Genomic DNA, 13,870 nt, shown 5'->3' with positions numbered 1-13,870 from the left:
ACTAAAAAGAATTCCTTCAAGGAACACTCACATTTGCGAATTAAATATTCTTTTATTTTAAATCAATTCTTTTACCTGTTAAGATTTCTTGGAACCAATACATTAATTTAAAAATACATTTTTCCTTGTGACAGTATTTTATGATATACATTTCCGCATCATCCCAGATTTTAAACAAAACAAACTCAATAAAATCACTCACATAACACTTCAATAGTTCTTTCTAAACTTTTTCGATGTTTCTTCCAAGGATTCGATCCACAATTTCAGATCCTCCGATAGGTCAGGAGAATGAGTGTTCGGCTCCAGATCCGTAACGATTTTGATCATGTTTATCTCCGGTCCTATCAAAACTTGCTTGGTGACAGATTCAGCGCGAACAAGATTGTCGTGTAGAGTGATGCACTTTTGATGCATATATATGTATTTCTCTTCCCAGTACAGCGCCTGCGAAAATAAAAGTAACTTGTTGCATCGAATGTAACTCTTGAATATTGCATTGAATTTAACCTTTAAATATTGCATTGAATTTAACCTTTAAATATTGCACCGAATTTAACTTCTGAATATTGAGCTTATCAAAATGGAGTTGCAGTTTAGTTACAAGCTCCTAGGTTTAAATTATAGTTGAATGCATTGCTTACCTTAGTGACAATTCTGTAGGGCGTAAAAACAGGAATGCCATGATAGTAATGGCTCACGGAAGCTCCTACTACGGTTGTACCCTTTTTGATAACTGCCCAAAAGAGTCCATTTCTACTAGAATGAAGAAACCGCGCAAAATCCAATTCTCGAAGATATCTCGCATTGTTCATGCAACCGTTTCTATCCATATCCTGCGGGGTGCATATTCCTAGCAAAAAAATTAAATGACCTTCCAATAAAAATCAACAGTACAAAAGCAGTATAAAAACAATGACGAATAAAAAGCCAAAAGGTTACACTTCTATTTTATTTTTTAATTACGGTAGTTAAATCGTGTAGATGGATATACGACTTTGATCATTGGAATACAATGGTCTTTTCGTTTTTCAAACGTCTTTAAATGCGTGACGCATATTTCATCGCCATTTTGAATTGCGGAAACTACTCTTGAGGCATAATATTCACTATTTTTTTGTTGAATCATTACTTCATAAATTATATTTAATGTACAAAGGTATTTATTCCGGTTGTCTATTAATTTACAGATTCTAATGATGTATCTTTACGTGCAATAAGAATGTCACTTCTTAATTAATGAATAAAAATGAAATTACCGTAGGAGTTGGATTCATCGAGGACCTTCAGCCTCCCCCGGAGATAGTGCAGCACGTAGATAGAGAATAAGGTTCGAATAAAATAGTTCACATCGAGTAACACATAAAGAGCAAGAAGTACGAGATAAATGTACACCATGGTTCAGCGGATATCACTGGAATAAACGTAAGTAGCAATGTTCAATACGTATGCAAATCGAAAGGTACAAAAAATAAGTAACATCAGCTTAAAATGACCCGACAACCGATTCCCATTTACATTTCATTTATTTCGTGTAAAATTAATAATTAATACAGCTAATAATGATCTTACGTTAAAAAGTTTTCAATCGTGTTTTCAAAGGAGATAAATGTTCCGACGTGTACAGGTGTACACGTACGTGTGTGAGAATAGTAGCAAATATATAGATGTAGTAAATATGTAGATAATATAATAAATCAAGGGAATAAATGAAAGGTTATTAATTAACATTTGCACTTTGAGGATTAACTTTTTATGAAACATTCAATTACCCTTGATGGACTGTGAAATTCTTACAGTTGTGTAACGACTTGTCTAACTTTTCAAGGGAGAATAAAAAACGCTTTAACCATCTAAAGAATAATTTATTCATCTTTCCGGACAATCACGTGTTCTCGACACGATCGACACAGTATTATTTCGACAGATGTGACATTATTTATCATCTAGAAGTTATGGTAACGTTTCATCAGGTGCGTAATGCTATATAGCTGTCGAGATTGGCTACATTAAATGACCAAAACTACGGTATTGGTTTCGTTCGAAATTCGGTGGAATATCTTCGAAGGAACCGGCCGTGCAAGTAGCGTCGGTAATGGAAGGCTGTACAAATATATTTAAAAACTTTACTGTAAACCTCGCTTCGACACGGGAACGACATTAAAACCTCGTTAAAAATGCAGTCGAACATTTGAAACTGAAATAAGTCAGCCACGAGACTACGTACAGCGATAAACATTTGTAGATAAAGCTTTCACAGATTTTCAAAGTTCAAAGTTGTAATATTTTCTCTATCACAAAGGTGTTCACGTTTCTCGCTAGTTCCGATGTCTTAAGGCTGTCTATAATCGCAGGAAGAGATCCCATTCGTGACTTGTACATAAAGGCACCTGTGTATAGAAGTATAGTGCTGTCTCGAAAGGTACCACTCGTGATTTCTTAAATTCCGAATCTCTACAATAGAAATTTCCTTGGCTGTCGCGAGCGAACGAGGAACAACCACATATCTACGAAGCTTCTAAGCGTCGGTTGCATCGATGGTTAATTTTCGAGACAACACTGTATGTATAAATACTCTCGACTTCTGATTGTTCTTGCATTTCCAGTATCCTGCGACTTTCGTAGAATCTGTGTTCCCGCGATTCATTACCGACGCCGTTCGCGCGGCGCGTTTAAAAAAGGAAGTAGCGAATAACCGCCTGACGATTACTTTCAACGGAGAATATTCAACAACCGCGACCGTCGAAGCTTTGGAAGCTCATTAACAGTAAAATCGTCGATTACAATCGCAAATGTTCGCTCGACGAACTGTAGCAGCCCGTTCCACGGTTGCAGCTTCTCCAGAGCGCAGTCCCACTGTTGTCAAACCGAAAAGTTCGAAAGCCATCGCTCGAGGCGTACAATCGCTAGTAAAATAGTTTCGTTCTATTTCTGTACTTTCTCCTATCGTAGACACTTTCGACACAACGTCTTCGTTAGGCTGAATCAATTTTCCAGGCGGACGGATGTCAAGTTTCAAGCGACGAAGCCACTTTGACCCTTGACTCGATCGACGAGCAGTTTACAACCATATAAAACTTTCAAACTTAACGCGATCACCCGTATCTCCTTCACCGTAAAAATTGATTCTCGAACAGTCGGCTACGAGTCGGACGAGATCCGACGAAACGGCTTCACTTTCGACCCTACACGGTCGTGGTCGCGTAGACGGAAGCGGAAACGGCGCCATTCGCTGTGGACGCCGTCTCCTCCGTTTGTCAGCAATTGGTCGCCACTGCAGCTGACTGACGAAGGAGCGCCGATGAGATCTCGTTGCTCTCCAACCATCTTGCTACTTCCGGTGGCATTTGCGGCCTCACGTGAGGTATCTGTAACGCCCACATTTATTACTTTATAAGCGAACCGACCGTGATCGAGTCGATAATTACTCATTTAAATTTTACATAATTTAGATATCCTTCTTTGTCGATAATTACACCGTATCTCTTTGCATGTTTAATCTTCGAGATTATTTACTGATATCGGTGAGGTAATTACGAATCCCCCGAGTGATATCTAAGGAATCAGGGGATTTAATGTGACATAATCGCCATGAGAATTCTTGTTAAGGAATTATGTAACGGTGATAAGGTAAAAATACTACACTTGATAGTTTATTTTTTGCTATTATAGCGAGAGGATTGCTGTTAGCCTTTTACAAAGTCAATATTTTATATTATCGTTAAATGTGTACATAGGTGATAGATATGATTCCAATCTTTTTTCTCTAACAAAGATACCGAAGACGTGTACTAGAAAAGGAATTACCTGAGTTACACCAGCCTCAACACCGTTTTGTTTCACTCCTCGTTCCATCAAGGAGCCAATGACAGCCTCTGCACTGCAATCCAAAAGTTTCTGCCTACAGATTGCAATGGCCCTGACGAATCCGTCACTGGGTGTAATGAACCGATGTTCCATGAACACGGACTTCTCGTCCCAGTATATGATCTGAAAATAGAAACGAAGAGAAAAGATACTTCGCCCACGTATTTTTCGCGATAAAAGTATCATTCGAAAGCGTTCGTCGAATAACATCGATATCGATGTAATTGGTTCCTTATTGGCAAGGAACGAAAAGGAACGTAATTGAGGTTCAATTTGCATTCTGCTTGCACCGCGATAAAAGAGATACCGAGAAGGATGGAATAAATTTTCGACGCACTACGTCATACGTCCACCGAAAGCATACGTAATTATGGCACTTCATTAGCACCGTCATGATTGGCCGTCGGCTTCTAAAATGCTGTTAAGAAACTACCGACGTTTCATCGATTAAACAGTGGAAAAATAAACAAATTACGAGTATGAAATTTTATCGAGCTTTGACATTTATTTTCAAATTAGCTACAAATATCAGTTAGGCAGATGTTCCTTCTTTACCATATCTGATATTTTTATTTAGTTTCATTTTATGGCGATCAAGCTTGTGTTTATTTTGATTAAAATTAGCGATGTCTGTTTCTCGAAATGAAAAGTATATTTGCCAAGTTTAATGATTTAAGACGAGAGAGTTATATTTGTTTGCAGAGTAACCGCGGGAAGAAAAGTCTTCTAGGGATTCTTCGAGGTGATTGGTCAAAGTACAACGAACGTTAATCTGTAATACGATTTCTCGCCGGAATATACCTTAGAAGTTATTTTGAAGATGGACAAAGGCTTCACGAAGCGACGATAACGGATGGTCGCCGCACCCTGAACGACGCCGGATCCTTGGGAGCAGATTTCGCGGTACAGGTTCGTGCGTTCGTAGAAATCCGCCCTGGCAAAATCGAGCTCACGGAGATACCTCGAGTTGTTCATGTGATAGAGAAGCGTGTCCACGTCCGTCGTGGTGCAGATACCTAAAGAACATCAAATATTAGTACGACTCGTCAAATATTCGATTTGTTATCATACCGAAAGTCGTTAACTATACTTCACGATTGCACGTTTCTTGGAAACAGAGCCGTTACCGGTTATGAATATGATTTGCACTTATTGGATACAGATAATTGCTATCGAAATTGCGAAAACGAGCACGAGAGCTTTCGATCGTGCTTAAAGATATTAGATTCCTATCCTGGGAACTTCGCTTCAACAACTTCGATACGGAAGAGATAAGAGCTCGAAAAATGCAGATGGTCATTGAATCAACATCAATGAAGGAGTAAGACAAGTTGAAATTCTTATTAAGAGTTGGTATGAAGAAATTAGCGATAGAGGGACTTAGGAATCTAGGAATACACGTGCTGCATTATTTCGCTCGTTTTACAATTCAAATTTTGTTAATTGTCAAGACATTCTTAATTTTGCAAGTGCAAAATACCTACAAACAGATATGACGGAAATATGAATACACAACAAGCAAAAACAAAGCCGGTTTGCTATTCCGATTACAAAATAGTTTTCCGCAAATGTACGACTACTAAAAGGGTCTTTTTTCCACCCCGTATAACATTTCATATCGAGACACCACTAAAGTTTCTTGGAATTTTAAGTAACGTAGTCGCGGCAAATTTTTTATACTTGTTTTACAAGTTTCGCATGTATTATTTGACACCCACGATGTCGAGTTGACGCGGTCAGGTTGATCGGACGCTAGACGACGGTATGGAAGATCGGGAAAAGAAGGTATGAGTAGCGTCATTCGGTTTCCTGATCCGCTGCAAGGACTGTTAAATAAAAGATTAGCATTAGTCAGAATACCCAGACACAATATATGTTTCGAAGATTTATTATTCCTCGTTGGAATCGCGCAGCGTGACGAAGATGCATAGGTCGGTAACTATATTAACAAAACAGGTGTACAACCACGGTCTACATGGTCGTGCACGCTAAAAATTCAGAGAATCTTAAAGTACGAAGATTTGGAGAATCTTTAAACATTGTTGTACTGTTTGAAATCTTGTGACGAAGAACACCTATCATCGTAGAATTTATATCCATTTATTTATCTGACAAACTTTGATACAGTATCAGGAACTTCACAAAGCTCTCAGATGATCGATGCTTGTCATTTTAGAGATCCTCAACTAATATGATACTATATCAAAAATATATTTGTATACTGATCGTGAGAATTTCAAAACGCTGATCATTCAATTTGCCCATCTGGCTGAAGAGCCCAATGGGGACATTTAAGACTGGAGTTGGCGAAAAACAAGCAATATGCACAGCAACCCTCAACGTGAGGTCAACTCGTGCCAGTATAATGACGTCTGCAGACTACGGGAATCATAAATTCCACAAGTTGTGTTTACGTTTGAATTTGGTCGGTCCAGTTTGGTGAAATTTAGCTGCATCGTGGCGTGCAATCAATACTAGCGCGGATTTGCGACACGAGCAACCAGCCAGCCGGCCAACTGATTCGCGCATGGTAGGTCAAGGTTCCCGGCAACGAGACCGAGATAAGTCGGCAAATTGTAAGGATTCTGGACTTACGTAGCGACATGGAGGGACTATGAAATGCATTTTCATGGAATCTCTACGTTCCTGAATAATAATCTTGTACCGATCATGTAGCCAATAATTCAACATTACTACACTGTCATCTTGTAAGATGAGCATCATTTGTACTACGCAATCATTCATAAAAGTGGCTGTTGGTACACTGTATTATTGTCACGAGTTGGAAATGTAGAAAGGCATACGTAGTTGCGTGCTGGATAGTTACGCGCTAGATATCCACGCGTTGGATAACCTCGCGTTAATCACGTATTAAATTTTCATGGGTTCACTGCAGATTGTGTGTACACGCTTTGGATCATATGGGATTTCTGTACAGTGCAACACATGGAAATTTCACGCATTCGAATTCCAAGCATTGGTTTTCGACACGTTAGATAACTAAGCGTAAGAATTCCATGCGTTGGATCCCTAAAGACTGAATCCCCACGCTTTGAAATACAACCCATGTGATTTCCATGCATTGAATTTCGGCGCGTGGCAATTTCACGCGTCCAATTACCAAGCGTTGAATCTCTAGAAACGAGAATTCCACGAATGGGGTCTCCACCCGTTGAATTGCCATGCGTTAAATTTCCATGAACTGGATTTTCACGTGTCGTCACTCGCTAATTTACCACTCAGACACATGAGATTTTCCCGCGTCTAAAATCTCCACGTGGATCTCAAAACATTAGATGACGCGTTGAATCCCCACCTCTTCAAATCATCTCGCATTACCAAGTGCTACATCTAACACACGATTCCTAAAAGAAATTCTAGACACTACTTCCACGAAACTCGTCCATTTACGAGTGTCCACTTAACACAAATAAAATAATTGCAAACAAGTCATCCCTTCGTCTCGCGTATGAAAAATTCAACGTACCGTATACGGTAGTCTCATCAAGGATGTGTGCCTTTTTCTTGCAGAACCGCGCAAAGAGCACGGTGAAGAACATGCGCAAGAAGTAGTGAACCTCTATTAGGCCGTAGAGCAACACAATGGCCCCGAAGACGCCGGTCAACACCCAGCAAGTTAACATTTTGATAACGGTCTTTCTTCCCTTTGTAGGAGCAGAAAAGGGAGAGCCGTCTGGTCAGACTTTGGAATCTCTCCACCGCCGTAGAACCACCACGCTCCGCTTTATCGATTCGTGGTCGAGACTGACAGCGTTTTCTGGCTGCTTTCTAGCCGATGAAAAGTTGCGTGGCACGACTAGCATGACAAACAATCGCGGATGAATCGTTGGACGGGCAGACTCATTTTGTGAGGCATCATCGGATCATGTTCGATAATGCTTGACCACTTGCGTTCCTCCGATGATGAGCTACGTCGAATCTGCAACACGAATAATAGGAAACGTTTGACAGCAAACACACTCTTTACTTAGAATTTGTCTGCGGTGTTCATTAATACACGCGGAATATTCCGCTTAAGTTAACGCCTCGCAGCTAAAGACAGCAGATTATAATCGAAACTACGTTGATACTCATTGATAAGGATGCAACGATTTCGTACACATGTTCGAAAAGAACGGACTCGAGGAAACTCTTTCGTTCATAAATGAATCCGCAAACACGAAGAGCGGCCAGCTGGCAATGGATGTTGGCCGAGGCGTCAAAAATAGGCACGGACGAGCCACGCGCCCAGTCTGCCGGTAATTGCCTCGCATCCGTCGATGCGTAAACCGATCGATGATGAGTCGCGACGATTAAGGAAAACTTTTATGAAAAAACGAACTCCACTGCGAACTCGGATCTCGTTCGAACGGCGAAGTTTACAAATGAAAATTTCGAAAGAAACCTACTTTCCCTGATGAATCGAAGGTGCGCAATTGTCAGGCAGGACACGTTTTCTGTTGCTCGTGATTCTCCGAAAATTGCTCGAAACTGCGGCGTTCTACGACGAGGTTCGCGACGCGCCACTGTCGTGGTACCACCGCGGACTAAGAGACTTCTCCGGCGATAGTAGGCTATCTACCGCGATGTGGACCTTATCGCTCGGATCCCCGTTGCACCGACGACGTCGTCCAGGAGTGTCGGCACTCTGCCAGAAGGAAAATCCGCGGAAGCTTCGGTTTGGTGGTCTGCTCACGACAACACGCGTTTGCACATGCTTGCGAACACGCAGACACGGCACCACACACGCGCAGACGACACCAAGGGCTTCAAGAAGTGTCCGCTCGTGTCGACGACATCTCACGGACTGACTGATCGACCTGTTCCTGGCTTCCTCGTCGACGCCGTGCTTGTAGCGGGCGTCCAGACGTGCCCTTCCAGAAGTCGCATCTGCGCCGAGGACATCCAACCGTGAAGCCGGGCTTTAGTGGGAGGCGAAGACTCGCCTAGTGTTGACGTCAAAATCCTTGCCTTATTTCTTAATGAAAAACCGAACTCCCTGCCGTGGACGGAGAAGGACGCTTGACCCTGGTCGATGTGTCGCGAGAAACACGCCGGATGATGGTCCGAGCGATAAAACTGGCTCGTTTGTCTTCCGGAATTTCAAAATAACACGTTAGAAAGTTGCCGCCTTCAAATCGAGAAATGATTCCGATTTTGAAAGCGGCGATGATCGGTCAGGAGAAATTGGTAATCGCGTAAAAGTATCTGTTGATAATTTCATTGAAAATTCGGTGTCCTTCGACTTTTATGGTTTCATGTCAACCGCGCTGATCCGTGGAACATGCTTCCGTTCGCTTTTACAGCCACCGCGAGATTAGTGTTTATAATAGGCCGATCGTGGGTTTCTTCGATATTTTATTAATAAAGCCGCTCGTTATGGGATGTTAAATAGCCTACCGGAGATAGAAAAGTTACGCATAAATCGTAATTGATGTCGCTGTTAACACCTCTCATTAACATAATGTTATAGGTCGTATTTTATAACAACTTTGAGAACAACAAAAACATGTTTTCTCTGTCTCCTTTTTGCGAATTCTTTGCGAATATCGTCTTATGGTTTTTTTTTCGCCGAAATGACGTACGATTACAACAATTATGGCCTTGATTCGGTGAGACTTTCAAATTTATAATAAAAATGGAACGTGTTATGATTTCCTTAAAATAACCGCTGTTGTTCGTTCGCTGAAAACACTGGTTAAATTATATTACAATTTTCTCAGATCAGCTGAACCAATTTTAATTCATTTGAATAAAATACTCGTTTGATTGCATACTTGGTCAGAGGATAAAATATTGTAAGTGATAACTGGTATTGGCTGTTTTGCAAAATTTATATACATCACGCATTGACGTATCCGAAGAGGAATCAGAATTGATCTAACCTCTCCCCTCCAAAGAAAACGAACCGACCCTTCATGCGTAACGCAAGAGACGTAGGCGGCAGATCACCTCGCATTAGAAATATTCAAATCATCAAGTCCCAATTTCTAAATTTCTAAACTTAATTTTCCAAATTGCCAATTCTTCCCAAATTTCTAAGTCGTTAAATATACTTCCGAAAAGCGCTTAGTCACGCTTAGTATGGGATATTGACACTACTGATAAAGCCACGGGCTTGCGCCACACCAGAACAAAAGTCATAATTACGCCAATGAGAGTTACAGCATGTGTGTAATTGCCACGAGAATACGAGCAAGCAAAACTTCGTTAGACGCTGTTTGAAGGCGCGGCATGCACAGGCAATACTACGCCACGACAAAAGACCGCTGGTCAGGAAACGCTTTCCTGCTGATGTTTTATGGAAAACGCGTGGTCCGCGAACGAGCAGCCACGAAATCGGCACGGGAGTGAATCGAAAATGAAGTCACGCGCGACGCGGAAATTTCAGAGGTCATAAAAATTCTGCTACTCGACGTACGACTATTCGATTATACGTTAAAACTCGTATTTCTGTTGGCCTGATGAAGCAGACCGTGAACCCAGAATAGAATCGCTCTTTATTGCGACGTCGTGTTAATATCGTATTTATTATAAAAATTCACTTGTACATTACGCATTGCGATGATAATCTAATCTTTTAAAAATAGTAACATGATCTGGTACGACTTTCATTTTTACGAATAGAAGAACTCCATGACGAACGGCTTATCTCCGCTCTGGTATTTGGTGGGAGGTAGATCGTAGGGAATAGGAAAAACTGGGACGCCATTTTCCTCTTCTTGGACAGGAAATGTCGTCGAACCAATCTGCAAAGAGAATAGATTATATGTTCTGTTGACTTCACAAACGTTACTATACATCAACGTTCACGTACGATAAATTTTGGAATAAATATAACTCCTCCCTCGTAGTTCATGATATAATGGGAATCCTTGCCCACTGTGCCCCACGCAGCCTTGCTTAAATTGGCACTAGTCAAAACAAACCAAGGAATCTTCTTCATGTCTGGCGAGAATCTTGTGTATGATTTTATGTGAGGCATTGCTTTGTCTCTCGCCGTTCGCGTGGCTTTCCATTGACTATGGAAGTTAAATATTCTTCAGTAAAACAATTACCAGCTGCTGAGCTATGGATTTTGAATCTAATAACTCACTACATGTAAGATTCTATCCATTCTTGCTTGGAATGTGTCTGGAGACTGTACGGTAAGCAACACGATCCGACTCTGCAATCGAAACTTTGCTTGTAATTATTTATAGAAGGATAAATGAATTGGAAGTTTGGATGACTCTTCAGATTAGATGGCGATTCCTTCGACATCGAGGATGTTATTTCTTTCAGGAGCCAACTTTCGTAACTTGGACCTAAGCTACCGATACTGGAACTTTGAGCAACCAATGTCCATCGTGGAGCGTCTGGAGGCAATGTAGCATGCTTAGACAGAACATAACCTAATTTTCTGTGGCCCCAGCTATCGTACTCGACGCCTTTGTGCCTTCCCGGGACGGAAGCTATGAAGAACACGTTCACGGAGGAGAAGTCGGCTCTTCGAACGGCACTCGTCCATTCTGTTATTGCTGGCTGTCTATATTTATTCAAGTAAAGGAGCAGGTCCTTCTTGAATCCTGTAGGTGATTCCCCGTCATTGGTGTTTGCTGATTCCGGCAACGGTGGAAGGTGTGGCGATATCCAAAGTCTGAGCAACAAAATCAATTGCATCATTTATTTGCTAAGGCCCGATATTTGACAAGAAGAAACATAAAATGACCTTGACTGACCCTTGTGTTCTATTCTCCCAATCATCTGAATATAAATTTGCTGTAGAGACTACAACTCGTATACCGTCGTCTTTGTACTTTAGAATCATAATCTTAGTGTGATGACAACCAAACTTTGTTGGCATTTGTACAGGTATCATGGTAATGTTTAAACTAAGCTTTTCTTCATCTACTCTATCCCCATATAAAATTAACATGTCTGTACGTTGCCCAGCTAATAAATATTGCAAACATAACCATCCAACATCAACCATAAAGTTAATATGCAAACTATTAACTATTTCTCCCAGACTTCTATCTAAGATTTCAGGAAATGTTATGGAGAATGGTTGGTCATGTGTTGATTTTGAATTTTGAATTCTTGTAAAAAATAGGTGATACGGAGCTGAAAGAGCATATTTCATGGCAAAATTTCCTGGTTCTACCACAGAAACATTAAAGCCTTGTCGCTTCATCATCTCAATAGCTTTCTCTCTGACTTCAATTCTGGATTTCGTTGAGCTGCACGATTGAAAAATATCCATCAAGGATTTTCCTTTCGAGGTAGTATCATTTGTGCTATTATTTGCACTTTGGGGACATTCTTGAACCTCTTCATTTTTTTTATTATGAAATGATTTTGACTTCTTGTTCTCTCTACCATTATCATTAAATCCACTATTGCTCCTCTTCTTCTCTTGCGAAGGACCACCTTGCTCCATATTGTCTTCAGCAATTTTGAGTTTATGAAGCTTATCCTTCATTGTATGGACCTTAGCTGAGTCTGCGCTGCTATTAGAAAATTTATAAAGTGCTTCACCCTGTTCATCCATTTCTTTCAACTTAGATTCCCTCCTTATAGCCATTGCTTGTTTGTGTTTTTCTACCTTATCTTTCAATTCTTGATTAGGATTACTGATAGCATCAGATACTGTTGAATTTGAGCTGCCTACTTGAGAAGTTGACTGTGTGATTGATAAAGAACTGTCCGTGTTAGTTTTCTGTTTCCTTAGCACCATCTGTAAGACCTTTAATTGATCTACTAAAAGTGACCGATCAGAACATTCAAAATCAAGTTTTTCAGGTATCCGTATTTCACCCTCCAGCTGATCTTTTATAATTTTTTCCACTGCAACACAAATATTCATATTGTTTAATGACTGTAACAGTCTTAATCCATAAAAATGAAAACAAACAACCAATACTCACAATGTGGATGTGACATCTCGTTGAAATGAATCGGATTTTTCCGATAACATTTTTCCATGTACGGGCATTTTTGTTTCATCGCAACTTGTATAAAAGGAAGCAACTTACTGAATTGTGTACAACTATACTTTAACCTTAAAATCAACCACAATTCACTTACCATTTTCGCTTGAAATACTCGTTGCCATTTTCATTGATTTTTGACCCAAAGAAAATAATTAAACGAATTCAATTTTCACCTTGTTACATCAAACAGTTGCGCGCATTATTGCCCAAAAATCTGTCACAGTCGAAATATTTTTTTGAACTATTACCGAAGGGGTCCAGATGGCACTTCGATCTGTGACGCGGAAATTCATTCAAATCGAAATTATTCGTGCTTTAAACTTGACGTTTGTGCGTTATAAAGTTATTGTTTAAAAAGAAAATTATCGTGGACAAGTGTGGTGTTACAGTGATTAGGTTGTGACATGTATTTCATCTCGTTAAGAATCATACGGTTTACTTGATACGTTTATGAAATTTCAAGGTAAGAATTTTATTAAATCATGATTGATTAAGTAAGTGTCAGATCGTCACGTGTTATATTATCGCGGGAAAGGTTTTATACTGTACAGTGGCCATCTTGACCGTCGTACTTGACACTTGTGAAATTTGATTTTTATGACCAGAGATATAATAATCGAAAGAGGCGGAAGAAAGTTCCTTTCCAATTTACTAAAATGTCACGAGGCTGAATTTCTGGCTCGCATTATATTAGAATTCAGAAAGAGAATCTTAAAGCAGGAAGAGGAAGTTTAGAAACACACAGGATCGTGGAAAGTTGAGCTGCCGTTGGGAACGATAGGCGAAGTCGACGTAGGACGATTAAGAGCGTCTCGACGCGTAATCGCGCATCCTTAACCGATCCGGCGTCGAGTACCCTAGTTAAGTTTCAACGAGGAAACTTGTCGACCGTGTCTCGGTGTTCTCGCAAAGAGAATTGTGCCGAAGAATTTACATTTTTCCCCAAGAACAATTAGCCGTGGCACGACGAATAAAGAGTAGCCTTAAAAATTGTCTCGTGACGAGTCGTTTAATATGCATGCGCATAA

The 13,870-nt window shown here is 40.4% G+C and overlaps 3 protein-coding genes and 1 long non-coding RNA gene across 6 annotated transcripts; 1 reads left to right on the top strand and 3 right to left on the bottom strand.

Moving 5' to 3' along the window:
• Positions 1-32: 32 nt before the first annotated feature.
• LOC100884023 (protein THEM6-like) lies at positions 33-1,398 on the bottom strand. 2 transcript variants are annotated; one of them, XM_003702263.3, is made up of 3 exons: positions 1,260-1,398; positions 645-853; positions 33-447 (listed from the first exon to the last, which is right to left on the bottom strand). In XM_003702263.3, exons 1-3 carry the CDS (start codon positions 1,396-1,398, stop codon positions 211-213), a joined length of 585 nt encoding a protein of 194 aa, XP_003702311.1. In that variant the 3' UTR covers positions 33-210. The 2 variants fall into 2 exon arrangements, with proteins under 2 accessions (XP_003702311.1, XP_076394053.1); XM_076537938.1 differs by lacking the exon at positions 1,260-1,398 and adding an exon at positions 967-1,144.
• On the top strand, positions 1,286-4,645 carry LOC143265483 (uncharacterized). The gene is made up of 2 exons (XR_013040089.1): positions 1,286-1,425; positions 4,570-4,645. It is a non-coding gene; the product is annotated as an uncharacterized LOC143265483 (long non-coding RNA).
• Positions 1,845-10,227, bottom strand: LOC100876941 (protein THEM6). Its single transcript, XM_003702200.3, has 5 exons — positions 8,277-10,227; positions 7,355-7,807; positions 4,669-4,883; positions 3,808-3,990; positions 1,845-3,368 (listed from the first exon to the last, which is right to left on the bottom strand). Exons 2-5 carry the CDS (start codon positions 7,509-7,511, stop codon positions 3,258-3,260), a joined length of 666 nt encoding a protein of 221 aa, XP_003702248.1. The 5' UTR covers positions 7,512-7,807; positions 8,277-10,227; the 3' UTR covers positions 1,845-3,257.
• A 151-nt stretch (positions 10,228-10,378) lies between these two features.
• On the bottom strand, positions 10,379-13,127 carry gkt (tyrosyl-DNA phosphodiesterase glaikit). Of its 2 annotated transcripts, XM_003702264.3 has the most exons (6): positions 12,937-13,127; positions 12,777-12,860; positions 11,589-12,696; positions 10,964-11,506; positions 10,685-10,889; positions 10,379-10,616 (listed from the first exon to the last, which is right to left on the bottom strand). In XM_003702264.3, exons 1-6 carry the CDS (start codon positions 12,968-12,970, stop codon positions 10,485-10,487), a joined length of 2,106 nt encoding a protein of 701 aa, XP_003702312.2. In that variant the 5' UTR covers positions 12,971-13,127; the 3' UTR covers positions 10,379-10,484. The 2 variants fall into 2 exon arrangements, with proteins under 2 accessions (XP_003702312.2, XP_012138389.2); XM_012282999.2 differs by having other exon boundaries at positions 12,777-13,127.
• Positions 13,128-13,870: the final 743 nt, after the last annotated feature.

The sequence above is a fragment of the Megachile rotundata genome, chromosome 12 (assembly GCF_050947335.1).
Source record: "Megachile rotundata isolate GNS110a chromosome 12, iyMegRotu1, whole genome shotgun sequence".
Taxonomy (NCBI): Eukaryota; Metazoa; Arthropoda; class Insecta; order Hymenoptera; family Megachilidae; genus Megachile; species Megachile rotundata.
The sequence above is the reverse complement of the archived record's forward strand: the minus strand, read 5'-3'. Positions and strand labels throughout refer to the sequence as shown.

What these genes read in the sequence shown, in the direction of transcription:
- LOC100876941 (XM_003702200.3), bottom strand. Translation starts at nt 7,511, where the DNA reads ATGTTAACTTGCTGGGTGTTGACCGGCGTCTTCGGGGCCATTGTGTTG. An exon ending in TCTTCAAAATAACTTCTAAG is followed by an intron (nt 3,991 to 4,668) that starts GTATATTCCGGC and finishes TTCTATTTTCAG; the next exon opens with ATCATATACTGGGACGAGAA. An exon ending in TTGAGGCTGGTGTAACTCAG is followed by an intron (nt 3,369 to 3,807) that starts GTAATTCCTTTT and finishes TGGGCGTTACAG; the next exon opens with ATACCTCACGTGAGGCCGCA.
- LOC100884023 (XM_076537938.1), bottom strand. Translation starts at nt 1,129, where the DNA reads ATGATTCAACAAAAAAATAGTGAATATTATGCCTCAAGAGTAGTTTCC. An exon ending in ATCTACACGATTTAACTACC is followed by an intron (nt 854 to 966) that starts GTAATTAAAAAA and finishes TTTTTTTGCTAG; the next exon opens with GAATATGCACCCCGCAGGAT. An exon ending in CCTACAGAATTGTCACTAAG is followed by an intron (nt 448 to 644) that starts GTAAGCAATGCA and finishes TTATTTTCGCAG; the next exon opens with GCGCTGTACTGGGAAGAGAA.
- gkt (XM_012282999.2), bottom strand. Translation starts at nt 12,939, where the DNA reads ATGGTAAGTGAATTGTGGTTGATTTTAAGGTTAAAGTATAGTTGTACA. An exon ending in TGGGAGAATAGAACACAAGG is followed by an intron (nt 11,507 to 11,588) that starts GTCAGTCAAGGT and finishes TTTGTTGCTCAG; the next exon opens with ACTTTGGATATCGCCACACC. An exon ending in TGGATAGAATCTTACATGTA is followed by an intron (nt 10,890 to 10,963) that starts GTGAGTTATTAG and finishes TAACTTCCATAG; the next exon opens with TCAATGGAAAGCCACGCGAA.